This window comes from Pseudochaenichthys georgianus, chromosome 1, assembly GCF_902827115.2.
Source record: "Pseudochaenichthys georgianus chromosome 1, fPseGeo1.2, whole genome shotgun sequence".
NCBI lineage: Eukaryota > Metazoa > Chordata > Actinopteri > Perciformes > Channichthyidae > Pseudochaenichthys > Pseudochaenichthys georgianus.
In genome coordinates, this window is record NC_047503.1 from 17,097,027 (window position 1) to 17,111,674 (window position 14,648).

The following is a 14,648-nucleotide window of genomic DNA, read 5'->3' on the forward strand; positions in this document are numbered from 1 at the left end:
CCGAGGACCCGGACACAGCTCTCGCTTTGGGAGTACAGAGATTGGATGGCCCTGAGTACAGACCCCCTCCCTCACCCCATACTTCTGCAGCACCTCCCACAGTAACTCCCTGGGAACCCGGTCATACACCTTCTCCAAGTCTACAAAACACATGTAGACCGGATAAGTGTACTCCCAGGCCCCCTCCAGGATCCTTGCGAGAGTAAAAAGCTGATCCGTCGTTCCACGACCAGGACGGAATCCGCATTGTTCCTCCTCAATCTGAGGTTCGACAATCGGCCTGACCCTATACTTTCAAGTACCTTTTTTAGAGTAAACTTTCCCGGGGAGGCTGAGTATCTGATGCCTCTATAATTGGCACACACCCTCTGATCCCCCTTTTTGAAAAGGGGAACCACCACTCCGGTCTGCCACTCCTTCGGTACTGTTTCCGACCACGCAACGTTGATGTCGGAAATATAAATGCCACTTCCTTGGAAGTATATTCAACATTTTATCAGAGCGTCACCTTTTTTATCAGGTCATGCTTTAACATGTCTGCATTTTAAATAACCCTTTCTCGTGGCAGACATAATGAATTATCCAAACAGCTGTAACTAATCACATAAACGTAACCTTAATACTTGTCCGCCAATTAATTTCCACTTCCAGGGCCCGTGGGTCCCCACTTGTTATTAACATGGCTATTTAGCACACCTAATTTAAACAGAGCCATTGTTTATTCATTTACTGTAATCCATATTATTTGTGTTGTGTTCGAAAGCTGTTACCGTTCAATTTATCACGTGTACTAACCAGAGTTAGGAAAAGGGACCACATTACTCCTGTTCTGGCTGCCTTACACTGGCTCCCTATAGAACACAGGATAGAATTTAAAATTCTTCTTCTCGCCTACAAAGCCCTTAATGGGCAGGCGCCATCTTACCTTAAAGAACTCATTATACCCTACTGTCCTACTAGGGCATTGCGTTCCAAGAATGCAGGGTTGTTGGTTGTTCCTAGAGTCTCTAAAAGTACAATGGGAGCCAGAGCCTTTTCTTATCAAGCTCCACATTTGTGGAATCAGCTTCCAGTTTGTGTTCGGGCGGCAGACACCCTATCCGTTTTTAAGAGTGCGCTTAAGACCTTCCTTTTTGATAAAGCTTATAGTTAGGGCTGATTAGATTCAGCCCCTAGTTTTCCTGATATAGGCTTAGTTTGTCGGAGGACATCTTACTTCTTCCTTCTCTCTGTCTGTACCTGTGTACTCTCATGTTCCGATTAACCCAGCTTCCCCAAATTTCTTTCTTTTTGGTGTCTATATACGCCGGGATCCGGAGTCATGGATGATCCTGCCGTCCTGGATCGCGAGTCGTGGCTGTGGTCCTGGATCATAGGTCCTGGATGGATATCCTCGTGGATTCATCTTCCTATTATACACACATGCATTTCCAAACATTTGGACTACCTAGGTTGCAAATGTATTATCTTTTCAATTTACACACGGCATCTATTGCACGTCTGTCCGTCCTGGGAGAGGGACCCCTCCTCTGTTGCTCTGAGGTTTCTCCCATTTTTCCCTTTAAACTGTGGGTTTTCTCCGGAAGTTTTTCCTTGTACGATGTGAGGGTTTAAGGACAGAGGGTGTCGTATTGTCATACTGATATTCTGTACACACTGTGAAGACCCAGGCCCGGTTCTACGGGGGTGCATAAGGGTGCATTGCACCCTCAGTTGAGGTGTTATGCACTCTCATTTGAAAAATGAAAAGTGAAAAAAATATATATCTAAAGTGAAAAATATTACATATATAATAGCAATAATAATAATAATTGTAGTAATAATAATAAGAAAAAGAATATAGTCAATGATGGACATCAGAAAATGGTTAAAACAACCAGCCCTTATCGCCAGCCCAGCAGTAACACTGCATCTACTGCAGGTAATAATAATAATAATACATTTCATTTCGAAGCGCTTTTCCAGGTGCTCAAAGACGCTTTACAGTGGTGATAAAACATGATAAAATAGAATTTAAAAATGTATAAGAACATGATAAAATAACATTTAAAAGTTATTAAAACAGCAACACAGCATAATTCACAGATTAAAAGCCAGTCTGAAGAGGTGTGTCTTGGTCAGTGTTTTGAAAGTGGGGGGGTCAGTGCAGTCTCTGATGTGTTGGGGGAGGGAGTTCCAGAGGGTGGGGGCAGCGATGGAGAAGGCTCTGTCGCCCCAGGTTCGGAGCTTGGTTCGTGTGGGGATAGAGAGGAGGTTCGCTTCTGATGAGCGAAGGCTGCGGGAAGGGGTGTAGTGGTGGATCAGGTCAGAGAGGTAGGGGGGGGCCTGGTTATTGAGAGCTTTGTGTGTTAACAGAAGGATTTTGAAGTGTATTCGTTGACGGACAGGGAGCCAGTGCAGGTTTTGAAGGACGGGGGTGATGTGGTCTCTGGAGCGGGTGTGGGTGAGGAGGCGGGCAGTTCTGGATGTATTGTAGTTTATTTAGGATTTTGGATGATGAACCATACAGGATGCTGTTGCAGTAGTCCAGTCTTGAAGTGACACATGCGTGGATGAGGGTTTCAGCAGCCGGGAAGGTGAGTGAGGGACGGAGGCGGGCAATGTTTTTCAGATGGAAGAAGGCGGTCCTGGTGATGTGGTTTGTGTGTTTGTCAAATTTGAGCTGGCTGTCAAAGATTACTCCAAGGTTGCGAATGTGAGGAGAGGGGGTTAGAGTGGTGCTGTCAAGGGTGAGGTTGAAGTTCTGAGTGGTGTTGGTGCGGGATGGGGGTCCGATTATGATGATGTCAGATTTGTCGTTGTTCAGTTGAAGGTAGTTTGTTTGCATCCAGGATTTAATTTCTGAGAGACAGTTGGTGAGTGTGGAGTGAGTTGTGGCAGTGATGGTTTTTGTGGAGATGTAGAGTTGGATGTCATCAGCGTAGCAGTGATACTGGAGGTTGTGGCGACGGATGATTTTTCCAAGGGGGAGTATATAGAGGATGAAGAGGAGGGGACCAAGCACCGAACCCTGGGGGACGCCTTGGTTCAGAGGGGCAGTGGAGGAAGTGCAGTTATTGATGTGGATGAACTGGGCTGCAGTCGGATAGTTTAAAAATCAGCTCCTAAATTCTAACCCTATCGTCTATTCCTTGACCTCTGAGTGAAACGTCACGGGGTTAAGGGATAGTGGATAGGAGAATTCAAAAGGACTTAGGAGAAGAGACTGCGGTACTTTAGAGAATCCGAATGCACTTTCACTATCCGACGTGTTTATGATGCGCCAGCGGACGTCATTGTGTGCGTCTGCTGCTGTGGGGAAACCATGGAAACCACAGCGGACGACAACATGGATGTTTAATAAGAACGAGGGACTACTGTAAACTCATTTAGAGACTCTGCACCGTGCTCTGATGCTGTTGCTTTGCTTTATGAACGTGGACAACAGAGAAACATATTCTTCATGACCAAAGTTGGAATTGAAATAAAAAAGGAAAGTGAAACTTATGCTCGTCACCCTCTCCCTCCGGTCCACATTAATACCAATGATCCCAATACGTATGATTGTATGAACTAAAGGTCTTAAAATCAATACAGATGTATTTATTATAAACGTTAGTCCTTAACATATATCACTGTGTATATCACCATTCAAACATCTTTTAAAAGTTGAACAAACCCCACACAGCTCAGTAAAGACTAAAATGTTGACTTTATTTGATAATTTCAGTGAAAACTAACGTTCATATTTCTCTTTTTGAGTATAATACTGATGAACGTTCAAAACAAAGCACTTTGGCAACTTACCACCTATGTTTTAAAAAGCTTAATAAGCACCGTAACTTTCATGATATCATTTATCGGTCATAATCGGTTGTTTCCGTGAACGGCCGACTGTTGAGTGACGGCAAATGCTGCGGCTGCAAGGCATTGTGGGGCAGCATATTCGCTTCTCCTGTCGGTTAGGGAAGTCCAGTGGTTCCTAAGCTAAAGGAGGTTATAAAGGAAGTTTGAAACCTCCTTTCCTATCATTCTCATCATTCTAGAGAATTCGAACGGCACTTATCATGGCTGCCACTGAGGGACTTCCGGGTCATTTCACTCCTTTAGGAAGGTTCCTAAGCTAAATGGACTATTCGACTTCAGCCCTGGTGTCTGTTGGTGAGGTATGATTTCAACCAGGAGAGTGCAGTGTCAGTGATGTTGAGGGATGATTCCAGGCGGGACAGCAGGATGGTGTGGTCGATGGTGTCGAACGCTGCTGTGAGGTCGAGGAGGATGAGGATGTTGAGATTGCCGGAGTCTGAGGAGAGGAGGAGGTCGTTAGTGATTCTGAGGAGGGCCGTCTCTGTGCTATGCTTTGTCCGGAATCCTGACTGAAAGGGTTCAAACAGGTTATTGGAGCTGAGGTGGGATTTTAATTGGAAGGCTACAACACGTTCGAGTAGCTTTGATAGGAACGGGAGATTGGAAATGGGCCGGAAGTTGGACATGATGTCATGTGTGAGTCCGGGTTTTTTCAGTATGGGTGTAACAGCAGCCAGTTTGAGTGAGGGGGGGACTGATCCAGAGCAGAGGGAGGAGTTAATGATTGTGGTTATGAGTTGGGAGATGGGAGGGAGGCATTCCCTGACAAATGTAGTTGGTATGGGGTCCAGAGTGCAGGTGGAGTTCATTCCGGCCATGAGGGTGGAAAGTTGCATTGGGGTCACAGGGGAGAACCGGGATAGGGGCTTTGAGGTGAAGGGGGGGGGGGAGCCAGTGGGGGAGATGGGGAGGGCTGTTGAGGAGGTCAGGTTTCTGTAGATGCTGTCGATTTTGGATTGAAAGAATGAGAGGAAAGAATTGCACTGTGCGGTTGTGAAGGATGGGGTGGCGTTGTCGCAGGGTTTAAGGAGTGTGCTGATGGTGGAGAACAGAGCCTTATAACAGTTCAGATCATGGCGACATTACGTTACCCGCGGCCACTGTCATGGACACTAACGCCCGACTCGCCCACGGAGGCGGAGCAGCCGCAGCTGTCTTCTTTGCCCCAAACACCGCCACCCCTCGGCGGCCCGCAAGTGCCAGAGGACCTCTGCAAAACAGAGCCTGCCCAGGTATATTTAAAAAAGTACCCAACTCGCCTGTACAGTGGGGTAAGGTGCTCATTTTGCAGCTCACGGTTTCAAAACAGAGATTGGCTGGAATATTCCTGTAAAAAAGATGCCATCTTCTGCTATGCATGCAGACATTTCGGTTCAAGTACGTCAGATGCCTTCACCACAACTGTACCAGAGTACCAACCGCTGTCTCCTGGTACTCATCTGAGTTACTCACTCACTATAAATGAAATACTATATGACAGTAAAACAAGAATAAAGTTTAAAAGGGGAGTGATTTGTAAAATATCCATAAAGAAAAAGAAAATCTGTTTACAGTTCTGTTTCATATGGGTGTTGAGATGTATCCATAGATCTCTTCATTTTGCTCTCAAAGTGCACCAGATTGATGCTTTTAACTTCAATATTTAAAAACAAATCTTCCCGGGGGAGCATGCCCCCGGACCCCCCTAGAGGAGGTTAGGTCCACTCTTCACTTATAAAAATATCACTTTACCACTGCACCCTCTCTAATCTCAGATGCACCCTGAGTCATTTTGTTCTGGAACCGGGCCTGTGAAGACCACTGAGACAAATGTAATATTTGTGATATTGGGCTATATAAATAAACATTGATTGATTGATTGATTGATTGATTGATTGATCACAGTCCAAAACACTCAAAAATAATGACTATCATCCAATATTGTTTTAACTCACTTATTATGCATTCATAACCGTACAATCCTGTTATATTGTATGGCCCCAGAACACATAACTAACCCTAACTTGAAACAACATAAGGATTAACATTCCCTAAACTTTTTTAGTTCATATAATTTTAAACGTGCAAATTCAAGTTTGACATTTTTCTAATGAAAAAGTAGCCAACTTCAAACAATTGATGATTACTTACACCATTAAATATAAAATGGAGATCCTTAAAGATGAGACTTAAGCCTAAATAGTAGTTTATTTAATATTCAATAAAATGAATGGCTGCTTGTACATAAATCACTGGATTATTTGCTGGTGAATAGTAGTCACATATAATGTGACACAATGTAAATGTATATTATGAGGAAATTAAGTGGACAAATATATCATCAACATTAACATATGTTTTAAAGCACTAGAGGATGGCAAGACGACCACTACATTTGCTCAGAATATTTAGTTTAGCTAAATGTATTTAATTATTTATCCTGCTCCCTGTGTTTCAGGTGAATTGTCGCTTAAACTACAGGGACACTGTCCCTTTAAGACGTTCACCCGGTAGTCACGTTCAGTCCCGCACGCGCATGCTGTGGTGAACTACTGTCATCACAAAACAAGAAGAGCTTATTTTTTATTATTTGCTCGCAGCATTTACAACTACAGACTTTAGACCATGTTGCAGACGATTTAAATCTACTGCTCTGCGCAGGCGTGAGAGAACGGTGCAATAAAACAAAAACTGGCACACAAACATATGATAATAGCGCTGTCAGTGCTGGAGCTGCTGTCTGAGCATTAGTGAGCTGGAAGTAGACACAACTCAACATTAAACTGAAAACATGTCTACACCGGGCAGTGGCGTGGGGCACGGGCGAGCCAACACCGGGGGGAAGCGGTTCATCAGCGGGGTGGTGGAAGGTAAGCAGACTGGCACCAGGGTCCCACACAGGACCACCCCAATAACAATACAGTACAGCATCATGAGGCTGTAACAGAATGAATTTCATATATATTTTATAAATGAATATCAGTATTATATTGATCACTTCTGATAAGATTTGGTGCTTACTGCTTAACTTAACCTTTGCTTTATGCAGGTTTTTATGGGCGGCCATGGACTATGGAGCAGAGAACAGAGCTGTTTAAAAGGTGTGGGATATGAGGACAACTGCAGCAAACAAAACTAAAGGTTGCAAAAAACAAAGCCTGTAATAAAAAGGGCTTCATATTGGACGTTGTCCCTTACTGATGGGTTTATTTGGGTACAGGGGACAACACTGGACAATCAATGTTAAGACACACATTTGTTGTCTCCTGATGCTACTTACAATCATCTCTTATCCTGTAATAATTTATTTAATACTGTGATTGTTCATTACTGGTGTTTCATAGAGAACAGAAGTGGGGTTTGAACACGTACCTGTACGCCCCCAAGGATGACTACAAACACAGGATGTACTGGAGGGACCTGTACTCTGCAGAGGAGGCAGGTGAGTCTCCAATAACCTCTGTTGGTCTTAGATCTGGATTCTGCGACCAGCCAACAACCAAAAATCATGCAGGACTTTCAAACCATCTCAGGAGCAAGAAAAATGTTTTACCTTTGCTATAGTTTAGTAGAATGTTCAGGGAATTAGAAGAAAATTGTTCATTTGGGCCACCACTTTTTTTTTTACATTTACTACCTGAGTATCCATGTTTTCCCTTGGTATATATTTCTACTCCCCCAAGCATTCATATCCCATGTAGGATATTTTTAAAGTTAGTATTTTTAAGAAGTTAAGTGTCTGTATAGAAAAAAGGTGCCTACAATTCCTACTAAAACAAAGGTTGCAAATACTATATTTCTTACTGATTTATATACAGTAATTAGGTTTGGACTATTTTTCATTCAGACCTCTCAATTTAAAACTATACTCATATTTTATTTTTGCCATAGTGACCCACACATAGGTAGAATGCACAAATGTCCGCTAATCTTACCTGAAGAATAAAACGAGGTCTGAAACTACAAATATCCTTAACTGGCACTTGTAGTTTATAATGGCATCAAGGTTATGTTTAGTGGATAACATTTGTGACACGGTGTCATACCAAAGTCCTATTGTGAGTCATCATTATCTCCATAAACACATTGTTTAATTGCTCAGTTCAGAGCCTCTCCTTTGTTAATTTGGTGCATCTTATAAAAAATGAAGTTTGACCCATTAAAACTATCATGTCTCTGAGGACTCTCTGAGAGCAGGTCATAACAGACACTGCCGGTGGCCATCACATAAATGCAGGATGCGCACAGGCAGGAATAATGTCGGACATGGTGTACACAAAACGGCAGATTTCAATTTCTGTTGGAATCATCACAGACTTGAGAATATAGGCACACGATTGGCCCACAAATCTCCCTGTGGGTTGAAAACGTTTGATTGGTTGGCATTGCTTAAGTCTTTATACAATCCTTCAATTTTTGTCATATTCCATTCTTTTCCCAGAACAACTCATCGCCCTGATATCAGCTGCTAAACAGCACGACGTGGAGTTCATCTATGCCATCTCTCCCGGGCTGGACATTACCTTCTCCAACCCCAAAGAGGCCGCCGCCCTGATGAGGAAACTGGATCAGGTGAGGACTTGTTATACGCAGATGAAGGGTGCAGCAGGAGAGATAATTTCATCTCAGCTGTGTGTGTCTTTATGGCTCTTTAAAGGGTTTGCGCTGGACACCATATTACTTCATATGAAATGCAGCAGTAAAATAGAAGATACAAAGCTAGGAGCTCAACGTGCAACTGATGGCACTTACACTCCTAGTAGCTGGTTTATAACTAGTGGATAACTTCATTTTTCAAAATGGTGATGTAGGGATTAGGAAAACCAAATGATTTAAAGATTTCTCCAAAGCCCAAGCTGTGCTCTCCCCCCCCTCAGGTGAGGCAGTTTGGCTGCAGGTCCTTCTCTTTACTTTTCGATGACATCGAGACTGAGATGTGTGCGGCTGATAAGAAGGCCTTCAGCTCCTTTGCCTACGCTCAGGTGGCCATCACTAATGCGGTGTACCAGCACCTAGGAGACCCCGAGACCTTCCTCTTCTGTCCCACAGGTCAGGCCGTAAGCGTGTCGTTTCTGTAAAAATATTCCAGATATTATCAAGCCCCTTTAAAGACAGCCTGGGGAGTTTCAAGCCCCTTCATTTCTACATGATAAGCTCATAATCTGTCACTGTTTCCCGTCATTTACACTTGCTCTGTCCCTCCAGATTATTGTGCTGCGTTCTGCACCCCCAGCGTGCTCCAGTCCTCTTACCTGCACACTGTGGGGGAGAAGCTGCTGCCTGGGATAGACATACTGTGGACTGGTGAGGCTGTCCTACACCGCTACATTACATGTTACTTGTTAGACGCTTTTATCCAAAGCGACTTACATACTCAATACTGTGGGCAATCCCCACAGGAGCAATTTGGGGTGAAGTGTCTCAGGGACACAACGACATACTGACTGCAGTGGGGTTTGAACCTGTGCTCCTTTGCTCCCTTGATCCGAACACCAACGCTCTATCCACTGCGCCACACGCCTCCATACTTACGCTATAGACATAATGAAATGTACAGTTATACAACGTTTTTCTTTTACTCTCTCTTTCTCGGTTATTTGTGTTATTAAGGTCCCAAAGTGGTATCCCACAAAATCTCCGTTGAGTCCATAGAAGAGGTGTCCTCCGTCTTGAGGAGGCCGCCAGTCATCTGGGACAATATCCACGCAAACGACTACGACCCCCAAAGGATTTTCCTCGGACCCTTCAAAGTCAGTACCTTTAGATGCCTCTAATCTTATCCGTATCTAATAATTATTAACGTTGTATGTTTCCTGTCAGGATCGTCCTACTGAGCTGATCGCCAAACTGAGAGGGGTCCTCACCAATCCCAACTGCGAGTTCTACCCAAACTTTGTGGCCATCCACACATTAGCTACGTGGTGCAAAGCAACTGCTGATGGAAGACAAAGGGATGTGGAAATGGGTGAGTTTTTTTTAGAAATAAAAATATCTTTCCTTTTGAATGCATGCTTACATTTTGGCATATTTGCAGAAAATCTCAGCTAAGATTTGACTGTGCTTTTATATAACAGCAATGAAACTTTAAATAGTAAATGTGTGGAGGGAGCGGCAGTCTGTCCCTGACATTTTTTTATGCATAAAAAGATAAGATCTTCCAAAAGTAACTTGTATGGAGGCGCCAAAACAAGCTTCTGTTGCTTAAAATTAGGCTGTAATAAAATATCAATACAATGCAAAAGCCTGGGAACTTATTACATATATAGAAGTGAGAATTGTTCTTATTGTCTTACTCTCTCTGACCTCCATCCCCAGACGATGAGGAGCAGGACCCCTGCTACAGCCCCCAGAAAGCCCTGACGCTGGCCCTCACCGACTGGCTGCAGGAGTTCATGAGCACCGACCAGCCTGGAGGTACAGAGTCATGAAAGAACCCCAAAGGACTCCTATTATACTATTTTTAGGCATATATTATAGGTCTCAGATATATAAAAAACATTTCTATGAAACGTTTGCTCAAAATACCAAACAGATCACCCATTCTAGCCATCCCTCATGAGGGTTGTATTTTTGGACACTTTGTGAGTCACCGGGGCCACATATTTATGTATAAAAGACATCAAAAAGTGCATTTTGGATGATAGGAGACCTTTAATGTTAAGGCCAGGGGTGGGGTGGGTGTCCCAGTAGAACAAAGCATCTAATTTCCCCCTCCTCGTCCTTCCAGGCCCCTGTCGTCCTCCAGCTCGTCTGAAGAAGGAGGTTTCAGAGGAGGAGCCCATGCAGACAGATATGGGGGAGGGCTCCTATATCCCAGGACCTGGGGAGAACCCTCTGTACACGGCCGAGCCCCTCACCCTGGAGGACCTGAAGCTGCTGTCGGAGCTCTTCTACCTGCCGTACGAACACGGCCCCACCGCCCGCACCATGCTGCAGGAGCTGGACTGGCTCAAGAACCACAGCTGGGCCGCGGCGGCCGAGACGGATAAGGTAGTGATGATTTTATATTTACAACCAAAAGCAGATAATGACCTTGGTTTTCTGTGATTTCATGCGTTAACTGTTTTTAGACCGCGGAATGGCGCTCAAGAGCACAGCAGTTTGATGGCCTGTGCGAAGCGGTGGTGCAGATGTTCAACCGTCTGTCCAACGCCCCCAACCGCAGCATTCTGTACGACCTCTACAACTACATCTGTGACATCAAGAGTGGGGTGGGCCTGGCTCGAGCCTACGTGAAAACACTCGGTGAGAAAATGCTCATCAAATCACACAGGATAGGGCAGCTGTAGCCATGTCAAAGGATAATCCCCCAATTTACTTTTTTTACTAATTCAGCAATAATCATATTTTTGATTCTTTGTTCACTGCGTATGCATGCAAGAAAAACACATTTCTTTCAGCATTCCAGGAAAGACGGGGTGAGTAATTAATATAGAAATGGTAATTTTCTGGGTGAAGTATTCCTTGAGAGGAGAACAAATACACAGTATTTGGGGAGCAACTTCAATGAAGAGTGAATTGGTTGAAGCAAAAACATTGCTGCAATTGGATTCTCGCTTATCTATAATCTAGCACATGTTAATCCTTAAGATTTGACCTTCTTAAGCATCACTTGTGTTAATGTGTTCTCCAGGAGGGCAGGCTCGCCCCGCAGCCCAGCTGCTGAACACTGACCCTGAACCCTGGGGTTTCAGAGGAGGCCTCTCTGGAGAGTTCCAGGTAACTTTATCAGTATAAAGACACATTTAAATGTTTTCTTATTTTAATATCACAATGAATTTGCCATTTTCCCAGTGTGCAGTAATAGACATCTTTAATAAGACAAGTGTTGTGTTCTCACTTAATTATCCATCAGCGTAGGTCAAAATAAATATGAATGAACTAAATATGTGTTCTGTCAGAGAATGCTGCCCTGCCACGGAAACAGGGACCTGTTCAGACATCCTCTCATGACGTCGGTCTACAGCATACGGATGTTCTGCCCTGAGGACAAGGTGAGGATGCCAGCATTGATGATATGATACAAGAGACAGCAGGTAATAATTGGTCCCCTATAGTATTGTTCACACCGATGTTCCCTATTGCAGGCTACTGCTACAATATATTATGTCCGGCAGCTTCTGTAGATGAGGTACGGTTTCATAGTCAAATAATAAATGTATTGATCAGATAACTCATAAGAACATAGCACTATCAGAGCACTTACTATGTTGAATGATGTCAGGATGAGCAGAGGCTAGGGCTGGTTCAGAAACAAGAACTTGCAGGATGTATGTCACCTTACAGTATGTACATAGACTGTGTATGTATATATATATATATATGTGTGTTAGCACGGGAATGTTGGTGGCTCTTAGTTACCATCATTAAGTGTCACTGATACTGAATGAATAAATCCACAGACACTTCCAGTTGTGACTATGCTTCAGATTGTGCCCGTCTGTATGGCTTGTTGTCGCCGCCGATATGTGATCTCTTTGTTAAAGATCAGCAGTTGATGTTACAGTTTAGTTTTCTGCACTAGATGGAGGTACAAAGGATTTTCAGAGAGATGCAGAGTGCGGGAGAGGGCAAAGTCCCCATGATGATGCAGCCCCCCCTCATCTGTGATGGGTGAGAAAGAGTCACATCCTCTCTCTGTAAGTATTCATGCTTTCATACTTAACATTAACATTGCCTGTGTCCCGCTGCAGCCTCTCAGCGGGGGAAATCCCCCCCTCCCCTCAGTGTGCTCTGGTCCTGGAGGATGAGATGGGGGTGTGTGGTTACGCCCTCGCACTCACCGACGCCAAACCAGCTGCTGCCAGGATTCAGGTGATCAAATGCAACCAGTTGTTTTTTTCCAGAATAACAACTTAAAGGTCACCTATTATGAAAAATCCACTTTTTCATGTCTTTAATACATAAACATGTGTCCCCTCTGTGTAAAGAGATTCTGAACGTTTCAGGAAAAAATACCCCTTCTCTTTTTGTCCTGATCCATTTATATAAAAAACATGTCTGAAAATGAGCTGATCAGTTTTTTTCACTTTATGTTTTTTTGGCTTGTGTAACCATCAGCCAATCACCAACCAAGGTAACCCCCCCCCCCCCACCTTATCACCTGAATCTCCTCCGAGAGCACCATTGTGTTCTTTTTAACCAAATATCTCTCAGAGCGGCGTGGGGAAGGGCTCCTTATTTTCATCTAAAGTAAAAGACACAGAATCAGCACTTTTGAAACAGGGCTGAAACAGAGGGGTTGATGGGATGCTACAATGCATGATCGGTTTGGTATTTGGAGCCAAACACTTCAGAGACATGTTTTGTATATATCTGAGACCTATAATAGTATAATAGGGGACCTTTAAAAGATGTAATGAATGACATGTATTTTTATTTATCTTGTACCTCTAGAGGGCAGTAAGTGATTCAGTGTTCCAGGACTTCCCCTCCCTGGTCACCATACAAGTGTTGCCCCGGGTCGCTGATCCCTCTCCAGCCAAGCGCATGATTGGTCGGTTGTTGTCCTCCATCAGGAGCAGTGGTAGGTCAAGGCCTCGCACAATGCCTTTTGATAGTGCTCACGGAACTGGCCTACAACCAATTCACACGGTTTAAAGAGACAGCGCACCGCAGAATAATCATGTTGGAGGTATCGACCTTAGTTCTAATATAATGGAGATGGGTTACCTTTAGGTTGTGCAGTTCAAAGACCCCTCCAAAACATAATACAACAATGTCTCTTTCCAGATATCATGGCCAAGTTAGTGGTTACAGCACTTACAAGTAGGAATCTTTCTACCAAATTACACACGCCATAAAAGTGTCAGCTCAATGGAATGTAATCTCAGCCTCTCGTCCATTAGAAGATGCACACTGAGCAGAAGAGAGAATAGTTCCTACTTGAAACTTCTCACAACTGCATCTTATTTTGAATCCTCTGTTTCTGGAGAGAGAAATTGCTGTTGTCCCTTTAAGCACCAGAAGCCAAGTGCCATCTAGTATCATTATATTGGAGAATATGATGGATATATGATATCCCGATAACTCACACGATTCATAAATAGCACTTCAGCTAAGAGGAAATATATTCATTTAGATATTATAGTAAGGTTTCCCTTAAATACACCATTTTCTGCACGAGGAAGAGTTGTTATGTCATTGTCACACCAGCTACCTGCCAACATGATATTTGATGTTTTCAGGTGAAGAAATCAACAATTCCTTGCTGAGATGTAGAGCTTTGCATCCCCTGACACTGCACACATCTGTTCAAACACGGAGCGATTGTATCTGTCAAACACAATCCTAATGCTAATTCTAGAATATGTAATACATCTGAAACACCATCTTGGTATTGCTTTCAGGTTCCAGAGGCGTGTTCTGTGAGGTGAGGCACAGCGATCGGAGGATGCTCGACTTGTATCCTAAACTGGGCTTCTTCAAACCCATAACCATGGCCGGGCTTCCTCAGGACATCATCGCCATGGGAACAAGCCTGTGAACAAGCCTTTGTGAAAATCATCGCAAGGATTTACCTCATGTTTGAATGTTTTTTGCTAACTTTGCAGCATTTCAAACTGTAATCCGTCATCATTTCTTAGTATCAGATAATTATTTGTGTAATTTTAGTATCTCCAACACTGTAACATTAGTTTGTTAGGACATTTGCAAAAAAAACTACTGCATAAAATAAAAAAGGGTAACACTGATGTACTACTGATTTTCTAGAACATTTAAAATGTATAGATACTTTTTTAAGATAAATTCATTGTTTTAACCCAGCACAATAAATGTTAACACATTTATCCAACCTGAAGTTTCTTATTTGTTGTCGGACT

General features: G+C 43.4%; 1 protein-coding gene across 1 annotated transcript; it reads left to right on the forward strand.

Annotated features, from left to right (window-relative positions):
• The first annotated feature begins 6,356 nt into the window (after nucleotides 1–6,356).
• ogal (O-GlcNAcase like) lies at nucleotides 6,357–14,604 on the forward strand. Its single transcript, XM_034098449.2, has 17 exons — nucleotides 6,357–6,695; nucleotides 6,875–6,926; nucleotides 7,170–7,267; nucleotides 8,267–8,397; nucleotides 8,703–8,874; nucleotides 9,031–9,129; nucleotides 9,436–9,575; nucleotides 9,646–9,790; nucleotides 10,141–10,239; nucleotides 10,553–10,815; nucleotides 10,896–11,070; nucleotides 11,459–11,544; nucleotides 11,727–11,819; nucleotides 12,350–12,438; nucleotides 12,519–12,639; nucleotides 13,222–13,351; nucleotides 14,175–14,604. Exons 1-17 carry the CDS (start codon nucleotides 6,617–6,619, stop codon nucleotides 14,309–14,311), a joined length of 2,109 nt encoding a protein of 702 aa, XP_033954340.1. The 5' UTR covers nucleotides 6,357–6,616; the 3' UTR covers nucleotides 14,312–14,604.
• The last annotated feature ends 44 nt before the right edge of the window (nucleotides 14,605–14,648 follow it).